The 20,019-nt window shown below is 43.2% G+C and overlaps 1 protein-coding gene across 1 annotated transcript in view; it reads right to left on the bottom strand.

The window, feature by feature from the left end:
- tmem132e (transmembrane protein 132E) overlaps nt 1–18,970 on the bottom strand; it is a 318,304-nt gene extending 299,334 nt beyond the window's left edge. Inside the window, exon 1 of the mRNA XM_076750730.1 lies at nt 17,697–18,970. Within this exon, the coding sequence (XP_076606845.1) occupies nt 17,697–17,757 (61 nt within the window). The 5' untranslated portion in view covers nt 17,758–18,970. The remainder of the gene's footprint in view (nt 1–17,696) is intronic.
- Nucleotides 18,971–20,019: the final 1,049 nt, after the last annotated feature.

Raw genomic sequence — 20,019 nt, 5'->3', positions numbered from 1 at the left:
TTCACCCATCCCTAAGACTTAGTCCAGCTGCCCTATTGAGGACACTCATTTGAATCCATGATCTCTTCTCCACAGCAGGTGTTCTGGTCCCTGAAGTTTAATTCTGCATTTCATAGATGTGTAATAATTTCCTCTGGTATAAGGACACCCTGACACTGGCAAAGACAAGTTAGGTTAGTATTTGGACAAAAAATGGGCAAGAATAGAAAAGATTTCAATAATTAAGTCCCCAAAATTCCCACAGTCTTCAGTGTGATACCAGTGATTAAAAGGGAGGGCCATGAGAAAACCCTTTATAAAGTATGGCTCAACTGGACAAGATAATGGAATACAAGAGGATGTGTATGGCAGAAATACACATTTCTGAGTGAAAGCAAAGCTACTAAATCTGAATAACTGATATCATCAAGATGTAAAATCTGGAGCTTCTCCACAGGAAATAGGTTGGGACAGATGGCTAACCAAACAGTGAGAACTCCCAAAGAGGTTTCCTGGATACATGTATATGCTTTCAAATTATTTAGCAAATGGTGTTTGTCAAATAATTAAACAAATTCACTCCAGAGTTGATGGCGTGATGACATTGCTGGCTTCAAACCGTTGGTTCTCTGCGTCTCTGGCTCAGGCCAACAACTAAATGCTGGTTGCACTGTCATCAAACACGTAAGCGCCATTTGGGAGTTCATAAATGGAGCAGCACTCCACTTTAATCCTCATTAAAAGTATGGCAGTCACGATGAGTTCAGTTGGTCATTGCACCCAGAACACACTATTTGTTCAGATAACAGGTTCACCTCTGGCATGTTTGAGCAAAGGGACCAGAGCAGCACCATGAAAAATGACTTCTTCCACAGCATCGAATGTCACACTGCAATTGTAAGGGATGAACCTTGCTCTCCCAGTTTCTCCTCCTTTGATTTCCCAGGGGGTCGGAGTGCTTGTTTCAGGGAGTTGGACCTCCCATCATTCATTCAGGATCATGCTCGTCTCCACTCGTAGCAGAGGTCTGTCAGATCCCCACACATCTTAACACAACAATAAGGAAGACACGCACATTCACCTGTTCCAGTTCAGTTGGATTTTGGTCTCCTCGCACATGGGTGAAGCCACAGTGGACTACAAGGTCTTTTGTTTGTATTACAGGTTTGAAGACTAGGGCTCTGCAATATGGTGATAAATATCATGTGAGGATAGAATATAACTGTACACTCCACTCATTCAGGCACAGATGAAAGCAATCGAAGACAACGCAAACACGGAGGACAGTGAACACAACACAGACTGATGCATGGACATGGTTAACATATGAAAACACATACATACGCATACATTGAAAATTAGGCCGCAAACGAGTCCTCATAACTACAATACACTCTTTCACCACTGACGCACGCTATTTATGCTTTTTCATATTTAATACAGAAATATTTTAGATTTTGTTCCATGTTTTTGATCGAAAAATATAGTAATATAGTACAAATGAAGGTTGTAAATAAGAGAAAGTAATCAGCTATGAATTAGTTTCCATGTGGTCATTTTATGTAAATTATTCATTCCTTGAATTAAGAGAAAATGTGCTGCGTCATGATATGCATCGACATCTGGATAAGAAATGAGCTGCTCTGAAATGTGAGATTTGGGTCATACAGAAACTCACCCCTTTGCAATTGCTGCACATGAAAATCAGCAAGTTTTCCCATTTAACTATGGAAAGGCTGAAATCTGCTCCCACAGCTCATTTTCCCACACGCGCTTTCCAAAAATGTGATTAGAAGGTTGTCATTTGTAGTTTTACCAAAGCTTGTGTTTATGTTGTTACTCTCTACTCGTTCGCATTTAGATGTCTGGGCTGAACTGAAACGCACCGCTGACAACAGTGAGAGGTCAGTGGGAAACAGACAGTTGACTTTGACACGCAGGCAGTAATTAATTATCAATCCCTTGACGGCGCAGTGGGACATTAGCCTTTTATACAGGACTCCAAGGGTGTGAATCCAACATTATACCAATCAACAATATGCCAACAGCAGGTGGCTTTCATGAAATTATACACCTCTTCTCTGTCAAATCACAAAAGCTAGAGCCACGTACAAACCTCATATCCATGTCAGCCATAGGCCCTTGTTGCAGGTGTGTCACACTGAAAGCTACATTAGCCTCAGCAATGATAACGACTGATTCAAAGCTCCGCTCCAGATACTGCTACAGCTGCTTGTGATGTCCACTCCTATTACCTCGCATCACTGCTTATCGCCAGCTTCAACATGACACTGGCAGAAGGATAAAACCACACAAAGACTACACCATAACAGCCTGTTATAAATCAATACTTGCAGTACATGTAACCCTAAAAAAGCCTTCAGCCACACACGACGCAGGACTTTAAGAGACGAGTAAACGCCAATACCACAGCAAATCCCCCCGATATAATCAATACATTTGATGGAGCGCGAGTAGAAAACGTGTTCCCAAATGTTTGCTAATGCCCGAAAATGGAGAGAAGGAGGAAAAAAAGGAAAAGAATTGCAAACGCCAAGCGCGGTCATCAGACTCGTAATTTTCTTCAACTGCAATCAATCAATGGAGTCCAAGATGCATGACACACAAACATATGCTGTGGCACCCCCCTTAGGCCAGTCAGCGCAATTTGGAAATGTAACTGTGTATAACAGACGGACGGGCAGATGAATGAATGGACAGACGACGGCAGGACAAATCAGGGTCAGTTCATACCAGTTTGACTGAGAACGAAAGTGCAACCGTCTCATCAGAGTACGAGGACATTTGCATATTTGCTCCATATTCATCACAAAGAGGAAGTCAGTTTGTGGAACGTGGAAACAACTTTGATTTACCATTTGTGTGACTTGGCAAAGTACTGTGTGTGCGTGTGTGTGTGTGTGTGTGTGTGTGTGTGTGTACAAGACATTATTGCCAAACCACAATTCACTAAATAACAAAACCCTTTCTGGACACAGTTCCACACCAACACACTGACACTCATTGAAAATCAGCTGAGCAAACATTCTCATTTCTGAGGAAATTATTTAAAATCCCGAGTGGACTCGGAAGCCACAGCGTCTGTATCCTCGACAGAATCTCGACAATTGAACTATTTAAAAAGAGTCAGTGGTCTCCACAACCTTGTTTATCAGCCTATCAAGGATTTCTGAGGCTCCCTGCTCTCATTTATTGGATGCGGCGCGATGGTTATAAACCTCCCGCTTGTGATAAAATCAAAATTGGAGAGAGCGTTCATTTGAAATGTGACATAAACAAGACAGTTAAGTTTGCATTTGGTAATATTTCTTTAACACAGAATAGTTTGCGCTTGTGCTGCCCACCTGCAGAGAACGTTCTCTGAGGGAGCTTCACTGCACTCTGTACTTCTTCACTCCGCACACCTTTTTCCTGCATTTCCTCTCAGAACAGGCAGAATACTATCAAATTTGACCAGGAAACCCACTCGTGAGACGTCAGGTCAAAGGACCACACTCGCACTTTTCACAAAGGCCATTCATCAACGCTCAAGGCAAGTTTGTTTTCTGGTGTTTGTCACCAGCCGTCATTGATCACCACAGAAAACACAGCTGAGTTAAGTGAAAGCCCAGATGTGGAGTGGATAACTTTTTGAACATCTGGCATTCACGCCTAATTATAGGAATGATGCTGATACTCGGTCAGGAGTGTAAGCACACATTTGGCAATCATCGAACTGGTTCTGGAGGTGGTCGGATTTGGCATCTGGAGGCAGCAGCACGAACAGATGACAGTGATTGGCTCTTGTATGGGCGAGGGAGGAGGAGTGGCAGTTTTTAACTTACTTGATTGGTCGGTGTGAACCAAGAGGGAGCTACATCTCAGCTTTTTAACAGGATTTTCAAGCCATTAGGCGAGAAGTGGACGTGCTCATCTTGGGAATGAAGAGGCCTTGATTTTGTGAGGCTCAATTTTTACTTTTTACTCACTGACAGCATCAAGAATAAAACTCTATATGAGATTAAAAAGGAGCTGTATGACGCAGAAAACAGACTGAGTCAGTAATGAAAATGTAATCAACTGTAAAACGCGGAATATCAGAAAATTGTGGATGCAATTTCTAAAAATCAGGGTTTTTAATGGTGTGTTCAAGCTGCATATGAAGACTGTCCTGCTAAGACCAAATACAGGTAAAAAAAAAAAAAATAAAGGAAGTCTTATAGAGACCATTAAATGTTTGATGAAACTAGTCTCTCTTGCAAAGATTGAGAGCAAACCTCAACATCACGGGAGGAAGCCAGATTATAAGGGAAATACTTTCAGGTGCCAGGTTCACAAGGAACCCCCCAGTCACAGAGAAATGTCCATGGCTCTTTCACAAAGAACGCTCAATGACTACATTATTGATTGATTACAGATCACGGCTCAACATGCACAGTATCTTAAAGCTTTACTTACTGTAATTACCCACAGAAGAAGTGGACATGGAGGGTGTGGGAGTGTTTACTGCACTGAAAATCAAATGCGGCCACTCTGTTGTGAGCTTTGTTGAATTAATTCATCACTTCTTAAGTAAACGGTGACTAAGCCATTTTTTAATTAAAAGATTTTCTGTTCTAGCCAACCATTTATACATTGAGCCAATATACTCTTTGTCCATAGGCAGGAGGCCAGTGTTGGCCTGACATGATAATGACTGGCCATAAGTGAAACAACAAAGAAACCTCATCACGCCAGCACCGGCCCAACACTGGCTTTCTCTTCAGCTGAAGTAGCAGGTCTTTGTAGCCCCTGCCCACATGAACTTTCCTTATGTCTGAAAACTGCCTGTTTTCCATGATATATGAATAAATAAATATAGAGAAACACACACACACACACACACACAAATAAATCATTACAAAGCTGTAATGCAAGCTATGAGATAGCACCTTACATATGTACAATATTTCTTGCTCTTTTCACTTTTAAATTCAGCCCGATGCAAAACAAACCTCCGACATCCAGTAAAATGGATTTCAAGTATTTCAGAATTAGAGTAATGAAGTCTATGCAAAACTTTTAATTGTATGAGCTGCTATCTGCGACTGATAGACTTGTGCATTTAGGCCAAACTCTCCTCCCTCATGTCCTCAGAGATCTCTATGACTAATTCATTATTCTAAGCCTCTTTAAGGTTGGCACTCAAAAGCTGTGTGATCACTGAGAGCAGATACAAAGAATGTGGAACTTTATTATTCCGAGTCCAATTTAGTCTTGATTTAGCAAGCTGTTTCCCCTCCATTGTATGAAAATTACATATGCTTTGCTCGGCAATTTCATGTGAAAAACAAACGCTGGTGCTGTTAAATATATATGATAAATGTGGTTCTAAACTACATCCTGATCCTTTTCAGCCTCCACCTTATCTTTATCCATGGCTGAGTACACTCGCTGATGGTTGGGATGGAAGCACTCAAAGTCACCCCTCCTCATATCCAAGGCTGAAAATAATCATATAAGTGGGAATATTTCCCTTCTGCAGGACTGAAATATTTGAAGACATGTACCTGGATTCTACCAAACCGTATGTTCCACCTTCCACTATTTTTACACTATTTCCCTAATTAATTACAAATCAAACACAGTGCAGCGTTCTACTACTGAAAGGGGAAGTAAGATTTCCCTGCCCAGCGGCACAAAACATGTATTAATCTATCAGTGGGAGGCTGATAGGGTTTTAATCAATACCAGTGGCTCAATGATTACAGCCAGCAGCGGAGAGTTCTCTGCCATTCAAAACAAATGTTCCATTTGTGCCCTCTGTTTTGGAAAATATAATCTTTATAGCATTGGTGGGATGTTTTTAAAGATATTTCCAACCTCACCTGCTGGAGCAAACCATCCTCGCTCACTGGGGTTCACCTGCTGGTTTTTAACCAGTCGATACGGTTGATCGACATGACAAACACACTGGTCAGGGGGTCCCTGAATGCACCACTCCCTTATAAAAATAAAAATCTATCTATCTAATCTATCTGTGTCTGCAGTTTGATGATTTCCCAGCATGAAGGGTTGGCCTAGAAGCTGTGAAATTTTCATTTTGATTTTGTTACTGTACTGGAATCAGCACATAAAATAACCACCATGTGGAACTTTGGATTATATGAGCATTCTTCTTTCGCTTGTCAAAACCTGGCATCTACATTACCCACAACGCAACTCCACCGCCAACAGTTGAATGGAGATTTATGTATTTTACCCCCAGATTTTATCCCTTCCAAACTTGAGGGAATTTCATGCTGCCCCAAAAGATTTTATACAACTTCGTCCACATGTGCAGTCATACTCGCTGAGACTTTGATGTGAAAAAATGGTTCTCCTGGAAGCTGAAGGACATAAGCTCCACCCAAGTCACTACAACCCTCTAATTCCCAGAGATAATACAGAGGACATGATCTCAGGGTCATCAATGACAGCCACGACCCTGGCTGAATCTCTGGCTAATGGACACATTTTTTAATTTAATTCACAAAATAAGTGCCATTAAAGGTCTGCTACGTCAGCGTTCAAGGTTACAAACTCATTGCTAACAATTAACCACTAAAAGCCCAATATGCGTCATTGATAGTTTTAATGGAACAAGCAATATGGAGCTTTCCTCGCTAACAGTCTGCCAGCACGTTGTCCAACACAACATAAAATTTTTATACATTCTGTTCCATGAAGAGTCAATTTGGACTTGAAAACATAATTTTTCTTTGTGTTCAAGTGTAAAAATCGAATGTTAGAGTTCTACACGAGTCCTTGGGAAGCAGGAAGCCCACCGACACTGTTCTGCTAAAGCACTGCTGTTACATGAAGTGGAGCACGTGCTGCTCATATTACAATACTGATTGGAAAAATATTTCTCATATTCTCTAATTGGTATCTTTTCTCTTGGATTAAGTGGCAGCAAATTTAATCAATTTCTCATTTTTGCTTGTGGCCCCCTGGGACCCCCTTAATACCCTGCTTTAAAGACCAAAAGATTAATCCAGCAGTAATCGAGCCGGTTCTTAATGCACAGCTCCATGTCATGAGAAGACAGAGGGCATCTTTTTTAAAGCATCAACAGTCTCTGCGGCACTGAGGCTCTCCGGCAGGCTGTTCCACAATCGGTTATTGTAAGTTTTGAGGTGTTGACGTAAAACTTCATAGTGGACTGTTAGTTTTGATTTTCTCCATTTCCTCTCAGCACTCCTGCAGTTTTGTTTCAGTTGCTTAATTTCCTAATTTCTCCACGGAGGTATAGGTTTTTTCTTAATTGTTTTGGTTAATAGAGGAGCCACTGAGTCCAGCGTTGACTTCAGATTGCTGTAAAATTGATAAAGCTATAAGTACTGCAGCTTACTGTGATGCAAGCGCTCCAGTATCACGTCAGTCCATCTGGGAGGTCCAGCGGGGAACCACATGTATTTTGCATGGACAGTGTCAACTGCTTTGACGTCAGGTTAACAGCCGAGTGGACGCTTGCGATTCAAACTCACCAAAGAGATTCCTCAAGCAGAATTTGTAAGCATGGTAGATGTGAAAATTGAGAGGCAGGGGCAAAAGGGATATGACTAATTTAACACGACTGCTTAAGGACAGGTTTAAGCGCTACAAGTTATTTTTTATTCATCAAAGACTGCGAGTGAGCAATGTTTACTGAAATGTAAGGCTAACATTTGAACATAGGCTAGACGTGTAATCAAACAGTAGCCCGGCCCAAAGCAAAAAACGTGGAAGAGCTCGCAGCTTCTTTTGCTTTGTGTGGGTTAAATCCTGTTTCATAGGCTTATGGTGAAATTATTATAATGTCTTTTGGACCTAATATAGCATAACAGAGACTATTAAAACAGTCAGGGATTCCTTTTCTCTCAAAGCCTATGTAACCTAATAGAAGAATTGATTACACTGCAGTTGCTCAAACTGGCAGCACACTCCAGGGCAGGAAAAAAGGATGTTTTCATAGACCACAGAGTAAAAAAATATGGACCCAAGTCAAGTAAGGGTGGAACCTTTAACTCTAATACAGCAGAAAAAGATGTTGTAAAGATACTCGTTCTGACTCTGAGCTGATCTGCACTGCGTGTGAAGCCAAACTGTCTCCATGCAGAACAGTTAACAGTCCAGAACTCGTTTCACATTGATCTGCATGAGCACAGATGGGCCTCAGTCTGCTTTCATGAAACAGCATTGTTCCCAAAAATACCCAACAGTGACTGAGCGAAGTTTCCCTTCCTTCAAACTGACACGGAGCGGTCGGACTGAGCCAGCCGTCCCTCCTCGATGAATTCTGCCATTTTTAGGCAGAGCTGAATGTGATTTTACGGGGTTCACGGCTGAAAATAGAAAATAATCTCATGTGTCTCCAGAGGGGAAACACAAACTGAAGTGAACTGACGGCCATGATGTAACTTTCTGAAAAAGTGGGTTAATGTTCCAGCATTTAATTGGAAATTTAATTAGTAATGATTTCACGGGTCAGAGATGCAGTTCCGTTTGACAGAGTTTGGATTACGTCCTGAATCAATAGCTTGTTGGCAGGAGGTGGAAGTAGCAAAACTAATATGAACACGAAAGCCCAGAATGCATTTAAACATTTTGAGTTCTATCAAATTCTGGTTCATTTTTGCTTTTTGCTGCTGTTTTCTTTCTGGATTTGAACGCTTACTTAGTTCCCCTTTGTCACCCACAACGAGTGTGTTTGAAATAAAGACGACAAAACAACAGAGGCCTGTTTCTGTGCACAAGCAGATCACTGAAGTCAGGCGGATCCACTGCAGTCAATGCTATGGTGGCCTAATTTGTAAAGCATTTGTTTCCCTGCGTTAAAATCAATGTGACTGAGATTCAAACTGTATGTTCAGCAGATACACACTCTGATATACGGTCAACAAGTCCTAGACAACATTATTGATTGATTTCAGGGTGATTTTGGAGGCAAACTCAACACAATAAATTGAGGTCTGCTCACCAATCGGTTAATTGTCGGAGATTTTTCAGCTCTTTGTTCCTCGTGTGTCTTTGACAAAGCTGCAGACACGCCAATTGAACATTTTCCTTTTAATCGTATTCATAACTTTTGCTGTAATTTCCATTTTTCTAACAATGTCACGATGTTTGAGCGTCAGAGTCCTACTCGTAAAATAAGACAAATTCAAACAGGATGAAAAACGGACCTTTAGAAATGCTACAAACTTAATCAAAAAACACCTGATTTAAATGAACGTTGAAGACATCAGGACCGGCAGAGCTCCAGAAAATCCCAGACCACAGACCACGCCACAATGTTTATTTACATCGACCTCAGAAGCTGCCGTGATCTCGACACACAAACAAACTCGGAGTGCAAAGTGGAAAGCCTGTCACTCACACAGAGACAGAGAAAGGCCGACATCTTGTCCTGTTCAGGGGATTAGCAAAAGGATCTGACAGCTACATCTAACATCTCGAGGCAGGTACACAGGTAGAAACACTCATCGTAAATCACAGCAGAAATGTCACTTACTCTCACCATCAGGACACACCTTTAAACATAATTTGAGCAGGACGTAATAAGCAGACGGACAAACAGCACAATGATACGCTTTCATTCCTGACTGCTGCAGCAGTTAATCTGCAGATTATTTTCTTGAATCATCTATTTATGATTTAGTCCAGATAATGCCTGTTTTGTCCAACCAACCGTCTGGAGCCAAAGACAGCCTGTTTACAGTCACATAAGACAAAGAAAAGCAGCAAATCCTCACAAATGTCAAGCACAAACTGAGAAATCTGCCCAAAATGAATCAACTCCTCATTTCTGCTCTGACTGCTGCCACCACTCAAGCTGCACTCAGGTCAGTTTGGCAGCTGAAAACTGAACATATAATGGAGGCTGAACCAGAGAGATCGGCTTCTTTTTCCATTTACTCTTCTTCCTTGTCAAAAACCTGGTGCCTACATTACCCACAATGCACCTCAATGGCTGACAGTTCAGTGGGAGATTTGGGTGTGTTATGCTGCAGCAGTAGCTGCTAACGTAGCCTGAAGCAGAGATGAGGAGGGGGCCAAGAGGTCTGGTAAGATCACCTGTCTCTAACTCCACAGCCCCAGATTTTCTTCATTTCCAGGCTTGTCTTCTTCAGCCCGACTTGAGGCAAATTAGCAGATTTTTTGCACAAAATACTTTGTTCACATTTGCACTAGTGCCGTCTAAGATCTGCTGCCACACTGCTGTGTAAAATCATTGCAGCTCCTGTTAATGAAAGCAGGAGTGCTCACACTCAGAGTTGTTTTTAGTAGAGAATTTCAAATAAACCTTAAACTAACAGCACGTATTTGCTTTTTCCAAATGGACCAGTGTTCTCTAAATGTAAGCAGCACAGTCGGGGAATTCATTACAGTGTTTGTCGACTGTGTTGACACAACTTGTGATGCTGAAGTGGGAGATACTGAAGCAACATGTCCTGCTTGTAATTACCACAAGCAGACTCAAGGGGATTTTTTTTTTATTTTTTTTTTAAAGCAGCCTGCAGCTTGTATTTACAGTAAATCTTACATGACACGATCTGACAGGACAAACACAAACTACCTCCACAGAAATGGCCGTCAAAGTCACAGACGTAACGCGCTGACGACGAGGAACAGTTGTGAACTTTGAGAACCCTCGGCAGACACGGTGTACTGCAGCAGGAAAAGCAATCCCACAGCTGAAAACAATATTGTGCTCAGAGAGAATTAAGAGTTGGCCAGTTGTAGAGGAGGAAGCTGAGGTTGGTTGCCAGACTGGAGCATGCATGTCTGAGTCCTTCAGCAGATTTGTAACAGGGGGAATTCAGCGTGTTTGTGCGAGGGGGGAGAGGAGATGCTGAAAGATATGCTGAAAGCTAAAAATCTGGGCAGATTTCTTCAGTTTCCACAGCAGACAAATCCTTCACATGGAGGCCAGCCTTCCTGAGAAGAGCTGACACCTCTGAACCAGGCGGCTGATCGGTTTTGACCTGCTTGATCTCTTCAGCTTCTGCAGCCCGACAAACCACACAAACAGCATGTATAACTAATCTTAAACACCCACAGATTATTATCAGATCATATCCAATGCATAAACTGTAAGGCACATAATAAATTCCAGTGTATGTAGGAATAAACTCTGTATCATCGACATCTGAGATGTCACAAAATACTGAATCCTGGTGAGATAAATGTACCATAAGCTTCCTTCACCTGCTGTTAAAATGGAATTCCATTTCATTTCAACTTATTTTCACAGTTTAGGCCATCACTCCTCTCAGTTATCACACTGTAATCACCAACTTAATTGCTGAGATGTGTGAACAGGGTGACATTGCCGCGGCGAAGTCCGACGGGGTGAAATACATGAGATCACACAGGCTGTAAACAAGCACCGGAGAGGTCAACCTGTCCTCGCGTCTCACTCCGGCTTCACCGTCCTGGACCATCGGGCTTCTCTCCACCTCTCCCAACTGTCCGGGCCTCGTTCCAGATGTTTGGGATCTGGATCTTGGCTGGCCGGCGTCTCTGTGGTCTGTCCATCCTGGGAGAGGGATCCATCCTCTGTTGCTCTCCCAGAGGTTTCTCTGACTTTTCTTTCCCCATTAAAAGGGTTTTTCCTGATCTGTATCAAGGGTCTTAGGGTTGAGGGTGTCATATGCTGCAGAGATTATGAAGCATCTTGAGGAAAATGTGTGATTTGTGATATTGGGTCATATGAATACAATTAAACTTAATCTAAACCAGTTCATCGCAGTAAAGATGAAAAGTAAGACCAGTTTAAATGCCAGTCATAATCCCTCACTGCACAGAACACTCGAACGCGCACAATAGGTCAAAGTTGATGCAGGAAATCTGTCTATAAACTGTGATGGATGTTTAACCGGTACAGAAACTGATTCAGACAGGGCGGCTGTTTCTCCATGTTTACATCTGTTGTGCAATGCTAAGCTAACCAGCTGCAGTACTCCTGTATAGACAAACAAACAGAATGTCGAACTCGAGGTTATACAACCCTGGCCACAACGCTCCGACCTCTCTGTACAACAGGGGAGGTCCCGCCCCCCATGGACACGTGTGGACATGATGTCTTACAGCATTTCCTTTATTCAAATTTGTATTCCATGCCGTCCTCTGAGTGGAATTAAAGGGGCCACCTTCAGTGTAACCTTTTCTTCATTCAGAAATCTCATTCTCTTTCAGCGTGTCAGGGGAGACAACTTATTAAGCGTGAGGCATATTGCCATTTCAGGACCAGACCACCAGAATTAGAGGAAAAGGATTATATCCTTCTAACACCAGAGAAAGAGGGGAGTGCGCCACAGTGGGTGCCATCACATCTAGGTGATAAAACCTGATAGAAGGTGCTCAGCAAAGCCCAAACGACAACAGAGCTGACATCCCTCCCAGAAGGAGTCCAACAAGAGGCCATTCCTCTGGAGCAGTTATACTACTGTGCATCTCGATCCATTTTACAGGTGTACACATTTTCATGGATGCAAATGTGGGATCTCGCTAAAAAAGTCTGACTCACAATACCACGGGATGTAGAGAAAGCTATTTCAAATCAAAGGCACTGTGGAATCCGTGTGCGAGTTGAAGTGATTTCATAGCAAACATGCGAGCATCCAACATAGAAGACCAACTGCTTCCCTGCTGAGCATACTTCCACGACAACAAGACGTCCATGCAATCACCGAAAGTACTCACATCCTCTCCCTCAGTGAACCATGAAATTCCTTGCTGCTATGAACACATTCTGTGTAAATGTCATGTGTAACTTTCTCTGAAATTATCTGGTGAAGAGGAAAGATATTGTTCGAAAAAGATTCACCACAAAGTCAGCGAAGATAGCAATAAAAGTCTTCATACATCACCATCGTGATAACCTGCTGCACAAATGAAGCGTTAACACACTGTTATTCTGCACAACATCATGGTGCTCCAAAACACGACACCGAGCCAAGGAGGTGGTTCAGGGAGAGGTTACATTCTCTAATTACCATGATGAAGGAAAGAACACTTAATTGCAAGACAAAGCAGATGTATGGGTTCAAAACTGTTTAAATACAACCCACGTCTAAGAGATGTCTGGAACATAAACATCTCATCTATCACACATCAAGTGTTTGGGAGGAGAGCTGCTATGAGCCTTCACAGAGATGTGACATGAATGGTAAACCATCACCAAACAGGAAACGTCTGACTCAGCCACTCTGTGAACAAAGAGCCTTTAATGCATGTTTTATTTACTGTACTTAATCTTCACTCTTCAGAAACGGGGCTTTTTAGTCGATGAGAAGTAAGTGGGGGTCTACTGAGGCATTGATGTCCAGCCACAAACACGCACGCTTTCATAATGTGAATACTAAAGATTCTCAAGGCCTACCAAGAAAAGAGGCAATGCATTGTAAACAAATAGCGGACTGCTTTCAGGAAGAACTACCAGCGAGCCCCGGGGCCCTTGGTAAAGGTCTTGCACATCATGCTGAGGGAATCAGTGCTTCACAAAAGACTGATGGAGGACAATATCCCCAGAATTCACTCCACAACAGCCAAACAAGAGGAGTGAAAACACAGCTCCGAGCATCGCAGGGATTCAGGCATAGCTGGGATTCACAGATGGTTGAAAATCAACTCAAACTTTAACTCGTAAAGCAGAAACTCGTACAAAGGCAGTTCAAACATCTTTAAATGAAAATGGCAAAAAAGCACTTAAGAATACATACGCAAACATACACACTGTACAAATATGTGCGTACCATTAAGAAAGTCTTAAGTCTGGTTTCAAAGAATAAACTGTTGGAGGAAGTCTACGATCAGCTTGACACACAGGCTGCACTTCATCTCACCACACACGGAGGTCACGATGCGACCGGAGACATCTGCCGACAGCAGGTCTGAAACGCAACGTGGAGCAAGAACAGCAAGGTCTTTGTCAACCAAGAGCAGAACTTCAACAGGAAACAGGTAACCAGTGAAGGTGTCGCAGGACTGGAGTGATGTGGTCTGACTGTTTTTGTCCTGGTTAGATCTCCTGCAGTCATTTAAGTGCTGGTTTGTTTGGAAGATAACTGCAGTGGTCTCACAGTCAGCCTGCTCATGACTAGACCTGCAGCGATTAATGGATTAGCTGGTGATCGATTCAGTGTAATAAAGGAAAAAAAGTAGAAATCCTCTAATTCCAGCTTCTTAAATGTAAATTTTTCCTGTTTCTTTACATCTCGGCAACAATAAACTGAATATCTTTGGGTTAGGAAATGCTGATCGACACTTTCTGACACCAACAACCGTTTGATTAGAGATTAACTGAGAAAAGAGTGCGTTGCAGGTCCACTCATGATAAATGCATGCATGAGCTTTTCTGAGTCAGACCGGTAAACAAAGCCTCCGATTGTGGAAATATTTCTGAGGTGGATAAAGGAAACCTTGGTGATGTCGTTAATATGATCATTAAAAGTGATTTCACCATCCATGGTTACTGCACGATTCTTAATGCGATAATGTTTCTAGAGACCTTTCAAAGAGCGTTTTTACAATTAAAATAAAGTTCTGGCCTGTTCCTGTAATTACAGAGAGCAAATCAATTAAAACAGATTGACAGGCCCACCTGTGACTGCAATTACAGAGCAAGACTGCAAGCAGAACGAGGGCCGTCTTTCCAGTAACAGCTTCTTTTTCTTATTGTTTGCAGACGGTGGTTGGCCTGCTGTTCAGAGAGCACGGATTGGTTTTGGCCTTGGGCCCATCTGTCAGTGAAAATTAAAAAAATAAATAAATAAATAAAAGACCTGCAGAAGGGTGCCCTGCTCCGGGTTTACCATTATCTGACGCCAACAGCTAATGCCACAAAAAGCTCTTCCCTTAAGCATTGACAGAGAGCTGCTAGCTAAATATAAAAACCATATGCTTCATGGACGGGAACACAAACCAAAGTGGCAGGTGCGCCAACAACAATGCGACATCTTGACACCACCACAGCATAGAACAAAAACCGACTAACTAAACAGCAACACTGACTCATTTGCAGTCACAAAATGCTGATGCATATGGACAGACAGCAAGGTTTCCAATGCGTGCAGGGCAGCGTTCTACATACAACGGGACGGAACACGGGAAACCTCTTCAAACACAGCAGCAGGGCAAAGGCTTCGTTTCACCACATGTAAATCAATTAGGCGAGAACATGAGAGCTGGTGTCACACTGCTGCTTTGTCTGCTCTCTGTCCAGTGTCTACTCTCAGATAGGCTGGTGCTGGGAAAGCTGCCAACGACATACAAACCGTGACTGGGCAAACAAGGCTCCCCAGGCCACGTTATGCAGCTGAGTGCAGGCGCAGCGGCGAGCAATCAGTGGGACTTAATCACTGCATTGGCCACACCTAGCTCCATTTAACGCTCGACACAGTGAATATGCTGTAGGTTTGACTGTTGGTCACACAAAGCATTTCAAGATGGCACCTTCAGATGTTTAGACCAGTCGATTAATGGAGAAAATTAATTGGGAGGTTAATCGATAATGAGGTAGGTGTCAAGCCTCTACAGCCTCCACTGATTGGACTGGTGTTGGGTAACAAACTTAAAATCTCAATAAAACCAAAATGTGTCTTTAGCACCGAATATAGAAAACTGGTATGATCACATTCCTAATCTTGTTTATTTTCGGATTTTTTTTTTTTTTTTTTAAACAGATTTTATTAAGAGGAAATTCTCATACAGCTGCTTGTATTTAGTTTGGCTGCTTTTACTAAATGGGAAAAGAGAGTTTCATACAAAAAACATCATTCTGATATCCAATAATAATAAAAAAAACCTTAGGCCTTAGTTCTGATGTGTCATTATACAGCAGTGAGAAAACATGGACACACGATGGCACAGCGAGCACCCGGGGAACTCGGCTTCAAACACGCTCATCAGATCAAACATGACTTCCTGAAGAGTCCTTGAAAAACCTTAATCCCTATCAGCTCCAAGAATGCAGCTCTGCATCTGACCTCTGACCTTCATGCTGAGGAGAACGGTGGAGAAGAAAAGGTGGATTTCCCTTCGGGCATCACATTCAAACTGACTACAGCTCTGCCTTGGCTAATGCAGATAGTGGCCGATTGCAATGAATCCCTGTGAGGCTTTTACTGAATCACCTGTGCAGGAAACTTAATCATTAACCATGTTATGCATGACCCAATATACATGAAAATCTAAATTTGAGGTGAGAAAAACGTGGAATAATAGATTTATTACAGGTGTGTGTTTCACCCAGAGCAGTCTTAAAGTCCATCATATTGCTTTTTCACACCTGGGGATTTGTCTCCTTAGCTGTTCATCCAGCAAGCGTACTGCTTTTCTCTTGAGGTATTCTTACAAACTGTTTACTTAGCATACGAGTGTGACGGAGAGAGTGGTTTAAACCGCTGGGGCGAGTGCAGCATGGCTTCCGTGTGTGTGTGTGTATATGGAACTTGAGGTCTCTGAGGCCAAGAGCCTCTGAAACCACCCTCGGAGGCAGCCGGCCATGCGCCAAATCTGTTAGTGCAATTACTTTTGACAGCAGTGCCTTCATTGTCCAGGAAGGTGGGTATCCCTGCGCTAAGCAACGCTGACCATAGGCGTTAGCAGGATTTGTGTAGGCAGAGTATTGCAGCACACTTGCTTTGCAGCCTTAGTGAAGCCATCAAGGACGGTATATTCTTTAGTGCACACGTAGGCGTTTCTTTTGTGTGGTAATGAAATTGAGGCAAGACTTAGTGAACATGAGTAGGAGAGGGGAGATATTGTGCAGGATGCTTGGAAGGATGCAAGGGATGGCTGTGCAGTAAATACGCACTCCGCCACAGTGCAGCTCACTCCGCTGCTACAGTCATTCCTACAAAATCTGAGCATCTTTAAATATGGCTCCAAATGAACAAACACAGCCTCCACTGTCAGGTGCTCAGTTTGCCTCTCAGCAGTGCACTTGAGCCATGCATTGCTCTGTCATGCTCTTCTTACAGCCGGAAACAGTGCTGCTGCTGCTGCTGCTGCTGCTGCTGCTGCTGCATCAATGAAAGGAGTTTGATATTAAAGGAGGATTAGTGCTTTGGAGTCCAACTAGATCACTGGGACATGTCAGAAGTCATCTCTGGGATGTTTGATTTGGGATTTCTTACCCTCGGTCTATGTGGGACAAACTATAGATTTATCTGTTGCATAAGAGCCCTCCCACTACGAAAGAGATGACTTTGCACACACACACAAAAGAAGAAATCAAGAGGAGATGGTAGACGCTTGTGTTGAATATTGCGAGTCTGAAGCTACTGTGATGTGACTGTGAGCGTTTCAGCTGCTGTCTCATCCGCCCCTGCAAAATTCCCATATTATTTGTATTGCTGCTTCTTGTGTGCCTGTGGTGCTCCATAGTGTAATTTTGATGTGTGTGGTCACCTGACCGCACTATTTATATCTTATGTAGTGATCCTGCATGGATCTAACTTACAGCGTGTCTGAGCCTGTCATAAGAGTCCTGCAGGGTCGTGCACCTTTACAGCACAGAAGCTCTCTAAAAATGTTTGTCCATCTTCAAAAATGACCAATCAGAACAGTGGGCACCTCTGCGGTTGCATGTTGCAGAAATCTGGCACCATCACTTTTCTATGCAACACAATTATGATCCTGAAAGCCTGCTGAAGGGGGGGCGACGGGTGGAAGGGGAGGGGAGGGGGTGGATGGGGGGGCTCACTCACCATATGAAAGCGCCGCCACACAGATGAGGAGAGTCCATCTGCAATCCCGTACACCTGACATGGTAGAAATCCCAGCAGGCGGATGTTAAATCCCAGTTGTTCCAGTAGCCGATAAGTAAACCTCTCTGCAGGTGTTAGCCTCCCCACGACGCTGTTGCGGGTCTTCCGAGGGTCTTAAGTTGTATAATGCGCAATAGATATGTATCTGCACGACTATTTGTGCGTGTGTCTGTGTGTGGCTGTGTGTGATGTCTCAGCCGAGGTCTTCAAAAATGTTCCTGTCCAGCTACAGGGTCTTTCCGAGCAGCAAACCTAAGGCACGGCCACACCGCGTCTTCTCCAGGCGAGAGCAGAGCGTTTTTTTCCCCACATGGAAGAAGAAAGTTACGAGTATCCTGCTTCAAACTGGACAACAGGGGACGGAGAGAGACCCGGTGCTCCTGAAGCGGATCCAAGTCCTTGCGCGAAACCCGACAAATGCCCCCACAAAATCATAAATCAATGGACATCAGTGGAGAGATGACGCGCGCCCTGGCTCAAAACACAGGGATCCTGCGTGCCTGCCACCCAAAGGGCCACACTAGAATGAATAAGAAGCAGAGGGGAAAGACCAGTAGAATCTGTCTGTGTGATTAGTCATTCTCCAATTAACAATTCAAGAATGAAATTCCTTGCGCAAATCGTGGAGCGAAACGGGCGCAAAGGCATCCGGCGGATCCGCGCCGCTGTGGTTCAGCTGTCACTGACTTCTCGGCTTCATTTAAAATCCGACAGAAGAAGGTGGAGATACATTCTGAGCAGAAAGCGGCGAAACTGCAGCCTCAAACAAGCCGAAAAGGTCCGAGTGGGCTGCCAAAAAAACCCCGCTTTTCCTCCGGGTTTCCAGTAGTTCGCCTACCGCAGCGCGTTGCGACAGTCGCGCAGCTGACAGTCGCCGTGCGAACACGAGGAAAGCGCAAATATCCAGAAAAGTCCGCACACTTTCTTATCCCGTTTTACTTTGTCACGTTAAAGCAGCGAGCCAGAGCGGAGCATCGTCTGTGCGGTTCACCGGTGTCTGAAACGCAACCAAGTCCAACCAACTCTCCGTTTTTGTGTTCAAATCCCACTTAGAGGACTTAACGCACCTGTCCGAGGTGTTTTCACCGCAGACGGCGCTCACTGACACCGTGTCCTCCACACAGCTGCCTTGGTCCAGTTTTTAACTCCTCTCCAAACTAAACGTGTTCACCTTAAAATGTACAGAACCGCAGCGCGCCCGTCAAGCCCACTGCTATAGAAAGGACAATATCCGGAAACATTTTTCAAAATAAAATGAATTTGCGAAATCGTTCATATTTTCGTTAAATTCCACTAATGTAGAGAGGAACACGCATTTCTTTGAGCAGATACATGAAAACAAAGTTCCATTGTATTAGCAATGAATGTATAGACATGTATATATGTGTAGCAATTACTATTATTATTATTATTATTATTATTATTATTGCTGTTCAGAAATAACAAGTATCACACTCTTTTCCATGAATGCCAAACAAATAGCTTCATAAAGAGGATTACAAGGAAAATAAATTTAATTGAAATATCAAAAACAGATCAACGCATGAAGTAAAGCAGAAATCGAAAAAATAACACTGACTGAGTTCAAGATGGATCACTTACAATCCTTAACTTATGGTCACCAATAGCATCTCGTATCATTGGAAAGACTCGTCATTGAACCTTATTTAAAATGATTTGAAAGTCATTTATTTTACTTTATTTAGGCCTCAGCTGATGCTGGCTCCAGACCTGTGGAATTACTTTCAGTGTATGCTTTTACTTTAAAGGCAAGGCGGCTGACATCCGGTCCAGTCCACATTAGGCCTGGTGAACTTGATGTTGCTCAAACCGGGCATCACAGACAAAAATTAATCACGTGAGTAGCTTACCCGCCTCCTCATCAGAGAGGAAGGATCCCACTGAAAAGCAGCCTTCACCCCCGCCTGGTCATGGCTTCACTTGAGCCCGACTGGCTGCTGTTCAGTTTGAGTGTCCAGTCACTGATGTGTCTTTACAGCCTCACACACTGATCAAGATTAATGTCTGATATCAGGCAGAGTTGGACTTGTTCTGTGTGTTAGAGCTTCTCACAGTTGACGTGTTGGCTTGACAAAAGGTGCCGCTTCTGACATTCACACACGCTGCATCCCATTCAGATGTGCCTGAATTGTACTGTTGAATGGCTCACTGCTGCACCTGTGTGGAACACAGCCACCATCAATGCTCCTGGCTACACCTCCACTTTTTCCTATTATGTGATGTCTGCCATCAGGAGGGTCTA

This window comes from Chaetodon auriga, chromosome 15 (genome assembly GCF_051107435.1).
Source record: "Chaetodon auriga isolate fChaAug3 chromosome 15, fChaAug3.hap1, whole genome shotgun sequence".
In the NCBI taxonomy this organism is placed as follows: domain Eukaryota; kingdom Metazoa; phylum Chordata; class Actinopteri; order Chaetodontiformes; family Chaetodontidae; genus Chaetodon; species Chaetodon auriga.
Note: the sequence above shows the minus strand (reverse complement) of the source record. Positions and strands in the feature narration are given on the sequence as shown.